General features: G+C 40.7%; 1 protein-coding gene across 5 annotated transcripts in view; it reads left to right on the forward strand.

Annotated features, from left to right (window-relative positions):
* The window catches only part of FRMD4B (FERM domain containing 4B), a 353626-nt gene that overhangs the window by 216466 nt on the left and 117650 nt on the right, over nt 1-19510 (forward strand). For all 5 annotated transcript variants that reach the window (XM_070455691.1, XM_070455688.1, XM_070455689.1 and 2 more), the window contains 3 exons: nt 1485-1550; nt 4183-4277; nt 15248-15340. In XM_070455691.1, the coding sequence (XP_070311792.1) occupies nt 1485-1550; nt 4183-4277; nt 15248-15340 (254 nt within the window). The remainder of the gene's footprint in view (nt 1-1484; nt 1551-4182; nt 4278-15247; nt 15341-19510) is intronic.

The following is a 19510-nucleotide window of genomic DNA, read 5'->3' on the forward strand; positions in this document are numbered from 1 at the left end:
TATAGTTTTGTACAACAGCTGAGAGACAAAGTGCTGCGCTTGCTTTTCAACAGTGACCCAGCAGTTCTACATCCATGGACAAAGCTAGATGTGCAAAATTTATTGTGACATTGCTTGTGACAGCAAAAGGCAGAAAACAACCTAAGTGTTTCTCAACAGACACTCATTGAATTATTATGTGTCTGCACAAATGATTTGCTACTATAGACCTTCTATGAAGAATGAGGTTGGTCTATGTGTGTTGACATTGGAAAGATTTCTAAGAAATATTGAATTAAAAAAGCAAAGGGCAAACAGTGAGTGTAGCAGTTCTACTTGAACTGAAAAAGAACCTCACACATATAAATATTCATATACACAGATACCAGATACGATACAGATACCACAGTCTCATACACACATACAAATATTAAGAGTACCTGCTTCATTTCAGAACAATGTGTCTAATTTAACAGTATTAAAATAGAACATTTAATATGAGAATATATGTTTTTAACACATATCTGGGAAAGATTGAAGGCGGGAGGAGAAGGGGATGACAGAGGATGAGATGGCTGGATGGCATCACTGACTCAATGGACATGAGTTTGAGTTAGCTCCGGGAGTTGGTGATGGACAGGGAAGCCTGGCATGCTGCAGTCCATGGGGTCACAAAGAGTCGGACACGACGAGCGACTGAACTGAACTGATGTGTTTTTAACATGTACGTGTGTATATCTGAAAATCCATATAAAGATGGTCTGTGAGGATTTGCCTCAAACTGACAGAGTGGTAATTTGTGCAGGTAGAATGGTTTGGAGCTTTTGGTAATCAAAGTGGATCTTTGCATTTTATGCATTATTTAAATATTTTTCAAGAAATAATTTCCTTATATTACAATTATAAGTGATAAAAAATTAAATATAATTAGTAGTTTGTACATCAAGCTGTTCTTAACTGGGTATCTTAACTATTCTTAACTATTAATTACAGTAGTGATAAATTACAAAGGGGGACCAAAATTTCACAACTGGAGACTTTACTTTTTAACTTGAGTTTCATTTGTCAAACACATTATGTTAAATGTGACAAATTTGTTTGTCAAATACATTATGCATGTATTGTGTTTATTGAAAGACACTACTGAATAAAACTATCTTCATTTGAAAAATAAAATACTGATTCAAGGAAAAATACAGTTGTTTCCTCTAGCAGAAAACCTGCTTTTCATAGTTAAATTTTGTATGTGCTGTATAGGTGTTATGTTTTCAACATATTGAGTGGTCTTTGCTTTTCGTTCTTTTCTAAGTCTAAGAGGTAAAACAAAAAAATCTAAGAGCTGATGCCGTAAAATAAATCTGTTTACGATGACCAAAACTGAGGACTGCCTCAGCTCGTGGCGTTTTTAGGCCGAGCGCATCCAGCGGAAAGAAGTGGTAAGGCGCGCTCAGGGGTCTGCCCGCCGGCCCCAGGCTGATGCCGCTCTTGCTATCTTGTCCCCACAGATGACGGAAGGCAGGCAGTGCCGGGTGCACCTCCTGGATGACCGGAGGCTGGAGCTGCTGGTTCAGGTAGGTGTCGCCGCGCGGGGACCACACATCCATTTCCCTCTGCGAACCTCGTGGCCTGTGTGCAGTCTGCCGGCCTACCTGTGCCTCAGAACCAGCGACACAGGATTGCTTGTGGGGCCTTCAAAGCCAACACCTACCTGTATTTGAGAGTAACTACAGCCTGGTGACTGGATTCAGAGATGTGTGGATTCCAGTCTCAGCTTTGACCCTCAGTAGCTGTTTGACCCTGGGCAAGTGACTTGGCTTCTTTGAATTACCTCTTGGTGGTCAACTGGTGACCATAATGGTTCCCAGAAAGGGTTGGTTTTTTTTTTTTTTTGGCTGTGCTTGGTCTTCGTTGCTACACGGGCCCTTCTCTAGCGGCAGGCAGGGGCCACTCTCTGCATGCGGTGTGCGGGCCTCCCACTGCGACGAGAAGCTTCTCATGGCTTCTCTGGTTGCAGAGCGCGTGCTCTGGGGCGTGCAGGCTCAGTGATTGCGGCTCCTGGGCTCTCGAGCACAGGCTCGGTAGTTGTGGCGCAAGGGCTTAGTTGCTGTGGGATCCTCCTGGATAGTGATTGAACCTGTGTCTCCTGCATTGGCAGGCAGATTCTTTACCACCGAGCCACCAGTGGAGCCCCCCAGAAAGGGTTTTTATGAGCCTGAGACTCCTGCATTCTGCTGCTTGCCCTGCACATGGAGTGATCTACATTAAATACCCACTTACAGCAGCTGTGAGCTGGGGTTAAGTTTGACTCATCTTCCTCTCAGAAATTATGGTTAAAATGAAACTAGATTAATCCCAAGCTCCCAATCCTCCCCTCCCATACCTCCTCCCCCGTAACAACCACAGGTCTGTTCTCTATGCCTGTGAGTCTGCTTGGGAGCTTGGAATTCGCAGATGTAAACTAGTAGATATAGGATGGATAAACAAAGGCCTACTGCATAGCACAGGGAACTATGTTCAATATTCTGTGATAAGCCATAATGGAAAAAAATGCGAAAAAAGAATATATTTATAACTGAGTCACTTTATAGAAGTTAACACATTTTAAATCAACTGTTTTTCAATAAAATTAAAAAACATCAAACTAGATTATATATGTGAATGAAATCTCTGTAAAACACGTGGAGCTATATGAATGATGGTATTTTAATTATTGATGCTTCTCTCTCTATTCACCCAACACTCTAGACCCAGATTCTTTTTTTCGTTGCTGTTTGTTTTACATTTTGGCTGCCAAGCACTGGGCTCTTAATTCCCCAACCAGGGATAGAACCAACACCCTCTGCGGTGGGAGCACAGAGTATTAAACACTGGGCCGCCAGGGAAGTCCCTGGAATCATAGTCTTAAAAAAAAACTATGGAAGAGCCTGCTGACAGCCACACCTATAGCTGTGAGGAGAATTCCCTCCCTTGACCAAACCTAAATTCTTCTCCTTTCTGAGGCTTGTGCCCAGTCCACTATGTACAGGCTTCAATTAGAACGAAAATAGTACAGTCAGTAATAGTTTCACCAGAGTAGACTTTTTGGTCTAGATTTCTATTTCTCTTCTTTTCTCTTTTCCTTTTTTTTTCCTTTTTTTTTCCTTTCTTCTTTTTTTGCCAACAACAAACATCCCCAATTCTTTCTTCCCCAACAACAAACATCCAACCCTCAAACTACCATAATAAGTCCTAAACTGTGTGGCTCAAAGTTCAAAAAAAGTCCATCTAGAATGCCTCCCTGCAGATCCCCTTTTCCTTCCCCAGTCTCTGCAAATCCACCATCCACTCTCACTCTGGACTTTCTGACTGATTCCAAACCATCTTCTTACCACTATAGCCTGTGCTTCCCAAAAGCTCGTAGACTGGGTTCTTCTTCTAATGAGGTGCCCGGTGAGTACTGGTGATAATGATCTGCAGAGTGGATACAGTTACTCCATCCCTGCAGAGAAATGAAAAGCTTAGTCTTTGGAATCAGACAGAACTGGGTTCAAACCTGGTCCTTAAGTGGAACATCAAGTAAGATTCTTGGCTGCTCTTGGCCTTTGTTGGCGCATCTATGAAATGGAAAGGACCCCTACTTCAAAGGCTCATTGTAAGGATTAAAATGAAATCATGGGTAGAAGAAGTTCAGTACAATAAATGGTTACTATTACTGTTTTGTTGCCTTTTTTTTTTGTTGTTGTTAGTTCTCTCTGTGACCCCTCAGCCTTGGGTCTTGAGCCTCCTCAGTTGACCGTCACCAAGCAAAATTATTCCTACAGCCTAGGCAGTGGTTAACATTCTTTGTCTTGATCACTATTGATCAAGCACCATACTATTTATAAAATTATAAATTTTATATTTATATACTATTATAAATAGCACCATACTATTTATAAAAGAGCATTTTTTCCCTGAAACAACAATTAATAAATACAATTTTACCTTGGATGAAAAATTAAGGCTCTGGATGGAATTGCAAATACATGAAAGCGATCATCTCAGCGATGCTGCTATTCCCATTTCCTGCCCTTCCAAAACCCTTAGAGAATGACCTACAGTAGATTAAGTGCAGAAAGGCATAGGTATCCAAAACAGACAAACAAAGGCTGCTTTAAACTGTTTGGGAGAGAATAAGGTGGGAGCAGTAAGAGAGAGTGTCTAATCAGGTTTATATCTCAACAGCCCAAACTTTTATCAAGAGAGTTGCTGGATCTCGTGGCTTCTCATTTCAACCTCAAAGAAAAGGAGTACTTTGGAATCACGTTTACAGATGACACGTAAGTGTTTTAACACCTTTACCTTTTGTCTGGATTTCCTGTATGCATCACTCACAATTGGCCAAAGTGGGGAGGGGGGGTGCTTCAAGAGTTAGAATATGTCCTGCTCGCGTGTGTGCTCAGTTGTGTCCGGCCCTCTGTGACCCGATAGACTGTAGCCCACCAAGCTCCTCTGTCTGTGGGATTTTCCAGACAAGAATACTGGAGTGCGTAGCCTTTCCTCTTCCAGGGGATCTTCCCAACCCAGGAATCAAACTCGTGTCTCCTGCATCTCCTGTACTGGCAGGTGGATTCTTTACCACTGAGCCACCTTGGAAACCCCATATCCTGCTTAGCTAAACCTTTTTTAATGCAAGATTTTTCTGTAGGACTAAGGTAAAAGGAGAAAAGGAATATTAGCCATTCTAAGAACTCAAAATATTGTCCAAGTGCTTTAGAAATTTGTCGTAACGAACTTGTTTTTCTTGATGATATTCTTTCTTCACAACTGCTTTGAATGCAGTTGTACCTTCTTATTTAGCTTATCTGTCAGGAATGGAAATACTAAAATGTCATCCACTCATATGTTAAAACTGAATGAATGTTTGGACTTCTTGGCAAGAAAGTTTAAAGGCAATTTTGTGGCCCACCCAACAAATATGTATATACTTTAATGCGGGATGAACTTTTGAACTTATACTTAGGTCTATTTTATGTTACCTTCTTACTATCATATTTTTCTTTTACTTACATTTTTTTAATGCAAACTTGGATGGTGTATATATTTGTCAACAATACATTTTTTTAATGTAAACTTGGATGGTGTATACATTTGTCAACACTGAAATTCTCTCTGAAATGAGACAGCTGTATAAAAGTGAATTCATAAGAATTCAAAATCAGTGTAAGCAACTGTGTTTAGTCTTACAGGTTCTTTTCTGTGTAGGTATGTGTGTGCTTTATGGCAGCCTGATTTGTCTATATTATATGTAGCTTGATACGTCAAAAGAATTCTTCCTCTTTAAGGAATAATTTCCAGAGAACTCTTCAAATATTAAAATTTAAGAAAACATGTTACAGACACAAAGTATATTGACCAACCATCTAGCATTCTTTGCATAACTCTCCCAGTTTAAGTGTTTTTCTGTTCTTCAGGTTAACCAGGCAGAAAATAATCTCAAGAAGGGGTTAATTTGTTTTTAACACTGATTATATTCAGCCTGGACCTCTTGGAAATGCCAGTGGGCTCAGGACTTGGGCAGGACAAAAACCAGACAGATGAATTGTCAGGAGATGTAGAAGAAAAACCTTAAAACTTTGACTTCAGACTCAGGATGTTTCCTGAATGGAGTTCAACAAAGGGGGAAAAAGTATGCTTCGTATCACCCACATCATCTGAATCACAAAATTATCTGTTCACTCAATTATGGTCTGAGACCTTGTCTGATCCGTCCTCTGCTGGATGAATTAGGAAATACAGATGTCCTCTGAGCACAGGCTCTAGCTGGAAAAACAAGACCAGCTCATGTGAATCAGTGATTAAACATATACATACAGGTTGAGTTTGTATGTAATGGAATCATACCAAGCAATGTAAGACTTAAAACCATAAATATATGATGGATGAGTTACATGATAAAAACCATAAGTACAAAAACACTATAATTTATGGAGAGATCACATAAAGTAGAGGCTAAAATCATGAATATTGGAGTAAGGTATCCATTTAACAGCTATTGCTTATGTGCCAGTGAATGCCAGACATTATTCTAGCTCCCGGGGATTCAGCCGTGAACAACACAAACCAGGTTCTACTCTCATGGAGTTTATGTTGCACTGATGTATAGTCCAGCAGAACAAGTAAATAAACAGATAAGTGAGAAAAGACCAGAAATGACAAGTGCTTTGAAGAACATGAAACAGGAGGCCTGGATCAAGAAAAACTAGGGGGTAAGGGGAGTCAGTTTTAGAGTGAATCAGGACTGCTTCTGAAAGGTGACATATAATAAAAGCAAGAACCAGTTCTGCAAAAGTCGGGCCATTCCCAACTAAAGCCAGTGGAAAAACTCTCAGGTGAGAATAAGCTTGACTTTTTTTTTTTTTTTTTTAAATTTGGGGTTTTTTTGGTGTATCTTTTAAGAAAAAAACAAAAAGAGTATGACTTGAATAGTAAGAAGAAAAGTGGTACAAGATAAGGTGGAGAGGAAGGTGGGGGTGGATGTCAGAGAAGCTTGGTATCTTAGACTGAAAATCTCTGACACTCAACTTTTCTCATCTGTACAGTGGACATCATAATAGCACCAAAATAACAAGCACTTTATAGGATACGTATAATAGGGTCATGTGCGTGCATGCATGCTAAGCCGTGTCTGACCCTTTGCAACCCTATGGACAGTAGCCCACCAGCCTCCTCTGTCCATGGGATTCTCTAGGCAAGAATACTGGAGTGGGGTGCCATGCCCTCCTGCAGGGGATCTTCTGACCCAGGGGTCGAACCCACCTGAAAGGCCCCATAGTAGGGTCAGAGTATCTATTATATTAGAGCCTATGCACACAATGAAAGGAAGCTATCATCCTGTTGTTTGTAGTCGTGGCAGGCAGGCGTGCTCTGAAGGAGGCTACACGAGGGCTCGGGTGGAACCCACACAGGAGTGAGGACAGAAAGACCTTCAGTCGAGGGCAGAGGGAACAGGGCTCCAGGGAAGAGGCATTTTGAGGGTCAATACATGGACATGGTCCTGGCCCAGTGGGGAAGAAACTGGCCTGAGCGTGGATTAAGGTATAAGAAGGGCTTACTCAGAAGTGAGCTCTGAGAGTCACATAGATGGAGAAGGCATGCTGGGGCCATTGAAGATTGTTCTGCAGGGAACTGACACGATTGATGACTGTGGTCTTGCAAGTGTCCCAGGCCGTGAGGTTCGTGGTAGGCTGCAAAAAAGGGCTGGCAGGCATGGCAGGCTTTGGGGAGTGCTCCAAGCTCAGGTGAGCTAACCAGAGGGAGCGTAAGTCAAGCGTTCAGACTGTAGTACCTTCTCTGCAGAAAGAGAGGAGTATGTAATACGAATGACTTCCTTTCCCGACTTGGGCCACCTTCCACCTCATGTGCCTTGGGATGATCTCTTTTTAAATACTCTGCTGGAAGAATGTCTCACTTAAGTGCCTCCTCTAGCTCTAGCTCCTTTGGTGAGAGAGGTCAGTGGTTATAGCCTTTCCAAGAAGCCTGGCTCCAAAATGCCCTTTGCATACTCCCCTGCAAGTGACAGCAGAGTCTGTTTTTGAATTATGGTCAGTTTGGAAGGTGTCTTCTGACTCTAGCTGTGTTTATTTTTAGAAGAAGTATGAGCTCGGCTTTTGGAGCGTGGAAGGAGAGTTGGCCATTTCTACCTTTCTGGGGAGCAGGTCTGGAAAATTGCTTCTGTCGAAGGGTGTCTCCTTGGAATGTCTTGGTCACAGGTCTAGTTCTTTTTCTTTGTCTGGTAAATATTTTTGGAAAGTATTTTCTTTCAGCACTGCCCTTCCCCCGCCCTCATAAAACCACTGAGTCGGATCCCTCCCAGGATGCTGAATGAATTGCATTTTCCAGCATACATGCCACATCAGCTCTTTGCCTTCGGTGAACTTCTGCAAATGGAGTTAGGCAAAGTCGAGGGGACATTTTGTCAATGAAACTAGCCACTGTCTCTATCCTACTCCACGGGCCAGGAAGAGAAAAGGAAAAATTGAGTTGTGAGCTTACATGATTAAAGTAGTGATGGTGACCAACAAAAACAGATTCAGGATCCTGCTAAAGGGAGGGTTCGAGTTGCTGAGCTCGAAGGCTGACTGCTTTCTGGTGTTCTCTGTGCAGAGTGAGTCTTTTACCCCTAGAGGGCAGTCACGACCCTCCTAAGGCAGCACTCTGTTCCCCGTAATGGTTCCCATCCCCTTCAACCCACTTAACTTTTTTTTCTTCCCTTGTTTTGAAAGGATTTGCTGGATGAGCTTTATTTATTAGGAAATAAAAAATAGGTTTCACAACACAACTGTGATTTTTGATCTCCATTCCATCCAATGGGCCTGAGATGATGGGCCTCTGACTGGTAAAATTCTACCCTAAAACGACAGTTGCTGCAAAGTGATCTCAGTTCAGTTCACTTCAGTTGCTCAATCATGTTCCATTCTTTGCAACTGCGTGGACTGCAGCACGCCAGGCCTCCCTGTCCATCACCAACTCCTGGAGTTTACTTAAACTCATGTCCATCGAGTCGGTGATGCCATCCAACCATCTCATCCTCTTTTGTCCCCTTCTCCTCCTGCCTTCAATCTTTCCCAGCATTAGGGTCTTTTGAAATGAGTCAGTTCTTTGCATCAGGTGGCCAAAGTATTGGAGTTTCAGCTTCAGCATCAGTCCTTACAATGAATATTCAGGACTGATTTCCTTTAGGGTGGACTGGTTGGATCTCCTTGCAGTCCAAGGAACTCTCAAGAGTCTTCTCCAACACCACAGTTCAAAAGCATCAATTCTTCGGTGCTCAGCTTTCTTTATAGTCCAACTCTCACATCCGTACATGGCTACTGGAAAAACCATAGCTTTGACTAGACAGATCTTTGTTGGCAAAGTAACGTCTCCACTTTTTAATAAGTTGTCTAGGTTGGTCATAACTTTTCTTCCAAGGAGCGTCTTTTAACTTCATGGCTGCAGTCACCATCTGCAGTGATTTTATAAACCCAAAAAATAAAATCTGTCATTGTTTCCATTGTTTCCCCATCTATTTCCCATGAGGTGATGGGACCAGATGCCATGATCTTAGTTTTCTGAATGTTGATTTTTCTTTTTCAGTCTCCTGTTTCACTTTCATCAAGAGGCTCTTTAGTTCTTCTTCACTTTCTGCCATAAGGGTGGTGTCATCTGCATATCTGAGGTTATTGATATTTCTCCCGGCAATCTTGATTCCAGCTTGTGCTTCATGCAGCCCAACGATTCTCATGATGTGCTCTGCATATAAGTTAAATAAGCAGGGTGACAGTATACAGCCTTGACGTACGCCTTTCCCGATATGGAGCCAGTCTATTATTCTATGTCCAGTTCTAACTGTTGCTTCCTGACCTGCATACAAATTTTTCAAGGGGCAGGTCAGGTGGTCTGGTATTCCCATCTCTTGAAAAATTTTCTACAGTTTGTCGTGATCCACATAGTCAAAGGTTTTGGCATAGTCAATAAAGCAGAAGCCGATGTTTTTCTGGAAGTCTCTTGATTTTTCAATGATCCAGGAGATGTTGGCAATTCGATTGCTGGTTCCTCTGCCTTTACTAAATCTGGCTTGAACATCTGGAAGTTCACAGTTCACATATTGTTGAAGCCTGGCTTGGAGAATTTTGAGCATTACATTGCTAGCATGTGAGATGAGTGCAATTCTGCAGTAGTTTGAACATTCTTTGGCATTGCCTTTCTTTGGGATTGGAATGAAAACTGATCTTTTCCAGACCCGTGGCCACTGCTGAGTTTTCCAAATTTGCTGACATACTGAGTGCAGCACTTTCACAGCATCATCTTTTAGGATTTGAAATAGGTCCAACAGAAATTCCATCACCTCCACTAGCTTTGTTCATAGTGATGCTTTCTAAGGCCCACTTGACTTCGCATTCTAGGATGTCTGGCTCTAGGTGAGTGGTCACACCATCATGACTATCTGGGTCGTGAAGATCTTTTTTGTACAGTTCTGTATATTCTTGCCGCTTCTTAATATTGTTTGCTTCTGTTAGGTCCATACATTTCTGTCCTTTATTGTGCTCATCTTTGCATGAAATGTTCCCTTGGTATCTCTGATTTTCTTGAAGAGATCTCTAGTCTTTCCCATTCTGTTATTTCCCCCTTTTTCTTTGCATTGATCACTGAGGAAGGCTTTCTTGTCTCTCCTTGCTTTTTTTTTGAAACTCTGCATTCAAATGGGTATATCTTTCCTTTTCTCCTTTGCCTTTAGCTTCTCTTCTTTTCTTAGCTCTTTGTAAGGCCTCTTCAGACAACCATTTTGCCTTTTGGCATTTCTTTTTCTTGGGAATGGTCTTGATCCCTACCTCCTGTACAATGTCAGGATGAACTTCTGTCCATAGTTCTTTAGGCACTCTGTCTATCAGATCGAATCCCTTGAATCTATTTCTCACTTGCACTGTATAATCATAAGGGATTTAATTTAGGTCATACCTGAATGGTCTAGTGGTTTTCCCTACTTTCTTCAGTTTAAGTCTGAATTTGGCAATAAGGAGTTCATGATCTGAGCCACAGTCAGCTCCCGGTCTTACTTTTGCTGGCTGTATAGAACTTCTCCATCTTTGGCTCCAGAGAATATAATCAATCTGATTTTGGTATTGACCATGTGGTGAGGTCCATGTGTAGAGTCATCTCTTGTGTTGTTGGAAGAGGGTATTTGCTATGACCTGTGCATTCTCTTGGCAAAACTCTGTTAGCCTTTGCCTTGCTTCATTCTGTACTCCAAGGCCAAATTTGCCTGTTACTCCAGGTATTTCTTGACTTCCCACTTTTGCATTCCAGTCCCCTATAATGAAAAGGACATCTTTTTGGGGTGTTAGTTCTAAAAGGTCTTGTAGGTCTTCATAGAACCGTTCAACTTCAGCTTCTTCAGCATTACTGGTCGGGACATAGACTTGGTTTACTGAGATATTGAATGGTTTGCCTTGGAAATGAATAGAGATCATTCTGTCATTTTTGAGATTGCATCCAAGTACTGCACTTAGAACTCTTTTGTTGACTATAATAGCTACTCCATTTCTTCTACGGGACTCTTGCCCATAGTGGTAAATATAATGGTCATCTGAGTTAAATTCACCCGTTCCAGTCCATTTTAGTTTGTTGATTCCTAAAATGTTGATGTTCACTCTTGCCATCTCCTGTATGACCACTTCCACTTTGCCTTGATTCATGGACCTGACATTCCAGGTTTCTATGCAGTATTGCTCTTTATAGCATCAGACTTTACTTCCATCACTAGCCACATTCACAACTAGGTGTTGTTTTTGCTTTTGCTCCATCTCTTCATTCTTTCTGGAGTTATTTCTCCACTGATGTCCAGTAGCATATTGGGTGCCTGGGGAGATCATCTTTCAGTGTCCTATATTTTTGCCTTTTCATACTGTTCATGGGGTTCTCGAGGCAAGAATACTGAAGTGGTTTGCCATTCCCTTCTCCAGTGGACCACGTTTTGTCAGAACTCTCCACCATGACCCGTCCATCTTGGGTGCCCCTACACGGCATGGCTCATAGTTTCATTGACTATGGTCCATGTCATTAGATTGGTTAGTTTTCTGTGATTGTGGTTTCAAAGTGGTCTATCACAGGTAATAGAGGTGAAATGTGTAGGTTCAACTGTCTTTTTGAAGTATTGATTAGATCTGTCCCATTTGCTGATGGAAAAATTTGAGAAAAGCAGGTTAAAAGGAATAAGTGCTTTTTGATCTCATTTTAGTCTCAAAGACTAAAAAGTAGCATGTTAACCTGAATCATGGGGCTTCCCAAGTGGCTCAATGGTGAAGAATAAACCTTCAATGCAGGTAGACCAGGGTTTGATCCCTGGGTTCAGATGATCCCCAGGAGAAGGAAATGGCAACCCACTCCAATATTCTTGCCTAGAGAGTCCCATGGTTTAAGGAACCTGACAGGCTAAAGTCCATGTGGTTGAAAAAGAGTTGGACACAACTGTAGCGACTTAACACACACACACACACCCCAATCTTTGTATATTTTTTACCCACAAAAGCAGTAATTCTATGAATCTTCCCTTATGTCACTTATGTCAGCTTATTTATCTTAATAATATTCCTCGAAGGAAAACTAGAGACAGTATCAGAAGCCTCATCTAATAATTACAGAAATAAAGACACACTTTTTTCCATCTGTTAAAACTTGTGACAAAAAAAAAAAAACCATAGTAAGTGACAAAATCAAGCCAAAAGTTTTTAGGAAAGCTGATTCAATCCCCTAATCTCACTTTCTCCTGTATTCAAAGTCTGGGCTCAAATCCTAGCTCTGCTCATTTTCTTTGCAGACTTACTATAAAATACAGTATTAATATTTTTTAAAAGTACCAGGTTGGTTGGCACTAAGTACTTGCTCAATAAAAATTAGCTATTATTGTCATTATTATTATTCTTACCTCCATTTCCTAAATACTTACAGTAAATACAGCTTAGAGTTTTCTGATTTTGAAAAAAACATTATTTATTCAAAGACCAAAATAGTTTGGAAGCCATCTCCTGAATCATTATCAGTTTTGTTATAATTTGACGCTATATACACTGCTATCAGCATGAAGTTTTGCCTAAGCAAGCAAATGAAGTCTCTGCCCTCTGGGAATTTGCAATCTAAAATGGATCAACTAGTGGGAAAGTCATGTCAACAATCCCCAGCCACAGTGTCTTCCATCCCTCAGGTCACAATTGCAGGAGAATGTTTATGCCAAAGAATTTAGTGAAGCCCTTGAACGAATTGTCAGATACATCGTTAAATAGTAGGAAGTCCATAATGTATACCCAAAAACAGCTCCCAGAGAGTATTTGACCCTGTATTTTTATTTTTAAATTAATTTTTTACTGACGTATAGGTGATTTACAGTGTTATTTTGGTTTCCCACTGTAAACAAAGTGAGTCAATAATACATACATATATATCTACTCTTTTTTAGATTCTCTCCCCATATAGGTCGTTACAGAATATTGAATAGAGTTCCTTGTGCTATTCGCTAGGTTCTTGTTAGTTTTCTATTCTATATATGCTAGTCTTGTTGTTCACTCACTAAGTTATATCCAACTCTCTTTTCGACCCCATGGACTGCAGCAAGCCAGGCTTCCCTGTCCTTCTCTATCTCCTGGAGTTTGCTCAAATTCATGTCCATTGAGTCAGTAATGCCATCCAACCATCTCATCCTCTGTCGCCCCCTCTCCTCCTGCCCTCGATCTCTCCCAGCATCAAAGTCTTTTCTAGTGAATCGCCTCTTTGCATCAGGTGGCCAAAGTATTGGAGTTTCAGCATCAGTCCTTCCAATGAATATTCTGGGTTGATCTCCTTTAGGATGGACTGGTTTGATTTCCTTGCAGTCCAAGGGACCCTCGAGTCTTCTCCAGGACCACAGTTGGAAAGCATCGATTCTTCAGCGCTCAGCTTTCTTTATGGTCCGTACACGACTACTGGAAAAACCAGAGCTTTGACCAAACAGGTCTTTGTTGGCAAAGTGATATGTCTGCTTTTTAACGCTGTCTTCAGATTTGTCGCAGCTTTTCTCCTAAGGAAAAAGCGTCTTTTAATTTTGTGCCTACAATCACCATCCTCAGTGATTTTGGAACCCAAGAAAATAAAATCTGCCATTATTTCCATTTTTTCTCCCTCTATTTGCCATGAAGTGATGGTATCAGATGCCATGATCTTAGCTTTTTGAGTGCTGAGTTGTAAGCCAGCTTTTTCACTCTCCTCTTTCACCTCCATCAAGAGGTTCTTTGTTTCCTCTTCACTTTCTGCCATTAGGGTGGTGTCATCTGCATATCTGAGATTGTTTATTTTTCTCCCAACAATCTTCATTCCAGCTTCATCCAGCCCGGGCAGTTCACATCAGGTACTCATCATAAAGGTAAATAAAAAGGATAAAAATACACAGCCTTGACATATTCCTTTCTCAATTTGGAACCAGTCTGTTGTTCCATGTCCAGTTCTAACTGTTGCTTCTTGTCCTGCATACTGGTTTCTCATTAAATAGGTAAAGTGGTCTTGTATTCCTATCTAAAAATTTTCCACAGTCTGTTGTGATCCACACAGTCAAAGGCTTTTAAGGCTTTAGCAAAGTCAATGAAGCAGAAGTAGATGCTTTTCTGAAATTCTCTTGCTTTTTCTATGATCCAGTGGATGTTGGCAATTTGATCTCTGGTTCCTCTGCCTTTTCTAAATCCAGCTTTTACATCTGGAAGTTCTCAGTTCACGTACTGTTGATGCCTAGCCTGAAGGATTTTGAGCATTACCTCGTTAGCATGTGAGATGAGCGTGGTTATACGGTGGTTTGAACATTCTTTGGCACTGTCCTTTGGAATTGGAATGAAAACTGATCTTTTTCAGTCCTGTGGCCATTACCGAGTTTTCCATGTTTGCTGGCGTATTGAGTGCAGCACTTTAACAGCATCATCTTTTAGGGTTTTAATAGCTCAGCTGAAATTCTGTCACTTCCACTGGCTTTGTTCATAGTGATGCTTCCTAAAGCTCACTTGACTTCACACTCGAGGATATACTAGTGTGTCAACCCCATATTTCATATAAAAGCTGTAGTATTGTTATCTGTGTTTGTCCTTTTTCATTAAAACAAAAGTTTTTCCCTTCTTGATTATCTAAAATATGTCAGGTTTTGTATTTAATAAAAATTTATTTTTTACCTCAAAGGCAACCAGTGTTTTCAGTTTCTTGTTCATTTTATGATGCACTCTCTGAGTTATTTCTATGATATAAATACCCATATTCTAGGTATTCTTTTTTTAATTAAAATAATGGCGATACGTTATACTCGTTGCGCATCTTTAATTTTCACTTTACAGTGTATTTTAAAAATCATTCACGATAAGTTTGTAAAGATACTTCTGATCTTTTGTGTGGCTGCATAGTATTTCATTGCTGTTTACATTCATTTTTTTAAAAACAATATCCTGTTGGATGCTTAGGTTGTCTCGAGGCTTTTTGCTGCTACAAACAGCGCTGCAGTGAGTGGCTTTATACATGGCCCATTGTCCACATGTGTGATTTTATCCTGATTAACTCCCAGAAATGAAAGTGCTGGTCCAGAGGCAGATGCTTTTATAATCTTGGTAGAAATTGCTCCGTTGACCCCATTACTGGTGGTAACAGGTTATACGCCTACCATCCACACGTGAGTGTAACTGTTACCCCACAGCTCTGCCAACACAGTGTTTCTTGAAACTTGCTGTGGCTTTCTGTGTAATCCTTTTTCCTTGTTTTACTCTTACAGGGGTCAGCAGAACTGGCTTCAGCTAGACCACCGAGTCCTTGACCACGATTTACCCAAGAAACCAGGCCCAACCATCTTGTACTTCTCTGTGAGGTATGTATCCAGAGACACGCCCACCATCCCCTCGGGTCTTTTTTTTTTGTTTTTAAGAGAAAAAAAAATTCTTGGTGATCAGAGATAAAGAATTTAAAAAAAGAAGAGACCTGTCAAAAAAAATATTATATGAAAGAGATTCTCTGCTGTGTTAGTCTGGGGAACGAGTTACCATAGATACTGTGTAGAACTGTTTCCTTTGAAGATGAAGGATAGACTCACCTTCCTTTAGTTTTCAAAGGCTCTTGAATCTATGTAGAGCTAAAAAACATGTAGTATATTTCAATACATAACCTGCTTTTGACTCAACATATTTCTAGATTTTTATAATTTGAAGTATACAAAAACTAGTTTACATATTATGTAAATATGTATGTATGTTTCTAGAGACTATGGGAATAATTGAATTTTATAGTTTCACACCTTAATTGGAATAGACAATAAAATGCAAACAATTGCTCATGGAAAGAATTACCTTAATGCAGAAATCTACATTCTGATTTCCTGAAGAGAGACTGCTGGGAAGGAATCCTTGATTTGTTCTCTGAGCTGGGCTTGGGCAGCTCACTTAACCGTACATATGGACCTCAGTTATTTTCTCTTGACATGGATGTATTCCTTTAAGTCAGTAGTTTCTTATAGTCGGCCAATGATAGAAATATTTTTTCACATTAAAGATAATAAAATGTTATAAAGAGCAATGCCCGTGTTCCTGTAGCCAGCTTAAGAAATAAAATGTTACCAGTTTTGCTGAGAACCCCTTCCTAGGTAATAGCCCCTCGCCACAATCCTGAATTTGATATATTTTCATGATAAATTTGTTTTCTTGGTCTGAAGCCAAATACGATAAAATAAGCTAAGGTAGAAGATTTCGCATAAATCTAATTATGTTTTCATAAAGCTAGATCAACCTGAAGAATGGACCTATATTCTGAGCTTATGTTATTTTTTGGATGTTGGACTATACTTGTTTTATGACATGTTGGTGGAGGCTTCATGTCTTTCTTTGGAGAGGGGCGTGGTTATACAATGATTGATTACCTGATAAAATCATGTCAGTTTCCACAAACACCTTTTTTTAACCTCCTTATGCTCCATGCAATCCGAAAGTGTGATAATAAGGTGTCCTGATTGTCCTACCTTTTTGTTTGTTTGTTTTTTAATATGAATTGATGGTGATTGAGGATGGAGGCTGCTCCTTATTCAGTAAATAAAGTATTGACAGCCCCCAATTTGTTTTTTGCTTTTTACTCTGAAATCTGGTTTAGATTTTTTTTTTCCTTACCACCAGAAGTCACATTTTAAAACCCAGGAAGGAGGTAGCATAATGGTGATTTGTCCAGGATGTAGCCAGTATGAAAAAGTGCATAGAAATCCTGAGAAAACAAAATAGGAGTTTCCTGGAGTGTGATGTGAGTGCTGTGTCCATGGAAATGGAGAAGAAAACACACAGACCAGCAGCAATAAGAAAAAAAATACACATTAGTAATTAAGCAGGGGTCCAAGCATAGAAAAACTTTCATCTTATATTGTGTAGGGGAAATGGCTCAACATAAATCAGTATCTTTTTTCACAAAGAATTATATTATTACTGTAAACATTTCAAACTTCCTGAAAGTGTGGAATAAGAAGACTTATTCTCCACCAGGCCTCTCCCTTGCTCTTTCCCCAATTTGCTCTCCTTCTTAGAGAAAAATAAGACTGATAAATTATTTGGTGATTTACTTTTTTTTCCCCCCTAACCTGGAAATTTTCCCTTTGTTGTTGTTGTTGTTCAGTCACTAAGTTATGTCCAGCTCTTTGTGACCCCATGGACTGCAGCACACCAGGCTCCTCTGTCCTTCACCATCTGGAGTTTGCTCAGACTCAAGTCCTTGAGTCGGTGATGCCATCCAACCATCTCATCGTCTGTTGCCCCCTTCTCATCCTGCCTTCAATCTTTCCCAGCATCAGGGTCTTTTCCAGTGAGTCAGCTCTTCTCAGCAGGTGGCTGAAGCATTGGAGCTTCAGCTTCAGCAGATCTTTCCTTGGGTATATGAAAGTCTAATTTACTTCTTTGCACATCCATAATTTAGCTGTTCAGGCTCCTATTAAGCTTGTAGGCTGTTTCCAGTGATTTATTAAGATGTGCTTTGCAGCTAACATCCCTGTATTTCCATCTCTGTGCACACATGCAGTGCTTTTGTAGCCTGACTACTCAGTGAGAGCTTTATATCTTCGGAGAATTTAACAAGCGCTAGTTCTTTGACCACTACTCTCTGATCTATTTTTTATCTCAAAATGCCAGGGGAGAAAGCTCAGTCTTCCCTTCTGAGCAATCACTCATAAGGCAGCCCTGTCTTTCCAAAGCAGGTTCTGGGGAGTCAGAAGTCGCCTGCTGCCTGTTTCTGAGTTTCAGCCTTTATGTCACAAGTGTCCCATAATCACTTAGCTTTACTTTCCCTTAACCACTCACATGTTTAAAAGCCCTTATCAGGTTTTTAATTATTCACTTAATTCTTCTTGCCAACTATGCAGTGAGATCATAATAGTCTTTGTTATTATTCCAATTAAGGACTTGTTGGTACTTCAATTTAATTAAAGAAATGATAGAGCAGAAAGCATACACCAGGGAAATAAGTGAACTGACCGAGGTCAGTGAGTGGAATGCGGTTCAAGGAAATAAGTGAACTGACCGAGGTCAGTGAGTGGAATGCAGTTTTTCAGGGGTGTCTCAAATGGCACAGTAGCCACCCCGGTGAAGTCACTGGTCTCTCGGAGGGTCTCTAGCCTCCTCTTCTGAGTCAACAGGACCACTGCTGAACTTATGTCCTAACAGACATTGCCGCTACCCGCCCCAGGTTGCCTAACGTGACAACAGATGTGAGTCACTGAAGAATAGAACCAACGAGCATTTGATTTTATTTGGACACATAGTCGCCATAGAAGCCTCTAGAAATACACATGGTCTCTTTTGATTTCAAGGTCACTGCCTTTCCCACCAGCAGGTATGAGTTGCTGGCTCATGGAAACCGAAGTACACACTTGCTGAGTGGTTAGTGCACACAGAGAAAGAAGCAGTGTGTCAGATGGATGTACATAACTGCTCTTTTCATTGCTAACAATTAAGGATATCCAAATGTAGGGGATTTCCTTCTGTGCTTTCACTGCTGGGGCCCAGGTTCAATCCTTGATCAGGGAACTAAGATCTTGCAGTGCAACAAAAATACATAAATAAAAAGAAAGATATCCAAATGCCAACAGTAAAGATAAATTCAGTAAGTGATGGCATTTCTACAGTGACCAAATGATCACTGTAATAGAAGCCATAAGATGAAAAGGTACATTGCATTTCAGAGCTTCCCCAGGAGGAGAAGGGCCACGTATCTGAATCACTGTAGGAAATTTTTTAAAGAGTACACCCCTACAGTCCCCAAGAAGTTCCACTTTCCTGGCCCGAATTCTGATACTGTGTCCTGGAGATAGTGAGTGTGATCTTGGGCAAGTTGGTTGTGAATTAAAAAGAGATCAGGGGATACAAAATAACTTTGTAGAGTAATATGCAAATATAAGAAAGTATCATTTTTTAAAAAAAACTATAGTGTTTATGAAAAAGAAAAATACCATAAAGCTTTGCTCTGAAGAGGTTTCTTCTCTATTAAAATGTAGCATTAACCTTATGGCAGTCACTGGGGCACATATTTGACCTGTTTCCTTTCACTGGGCTTCCCAGGAGGCTCAGTGGTAAAGAATCCGCCTACCAGTGTGGGAGGTGGGAGTTCGATCCCTGGGTTGGGAAGATACCCAGTAGTAGGAAATGGCAACCACTCCAGTATTCTTGCCTGGAGAATCTCACAGAGCCTGGCACATTGCAAAGAGTCAAACACAACCTAGAGACCAAACAACAACATCATTTCACTGTTTCACTGATTTCTGAGCTAAACACTTGCATCCTTCAGATTTACAGGGCAAGACTTTCTCCTGGTTAATATCTCCCAGGGTGCAGGGAGCAGCTCAGAAACACATGTAGCTTCTGCATGGAGGGAAGAAAACATTTCAAGTGAAGGCACTTAGTTCTCCCTTGATGAATTTCAGAATTAAACCTTTGTCTTTGCTTTAGTTACAAAATCTCAGTGGTAAGTGCTAACTCTAGGTGTGACACATGTGTATATTGACGCCCCATAAGTCATG

This window comes from Odocoileus virginianus, chromosome 26, assembly GCF_023699985.2.
Source record: "Odocoileus virginianus isolate 20LAN1187 ecotype Illinois chromosome 26, Ovbor_1.2, whole genome shotgun sequence".
In the NCBI taxonomy this organism is placed as follows: domain Eukaryota; kingdom Metazoa; phylum Chordata; class Mammalia; order Artiodactyla; family Cervidae; genus Odocoileus; species Odocoileus virginianus.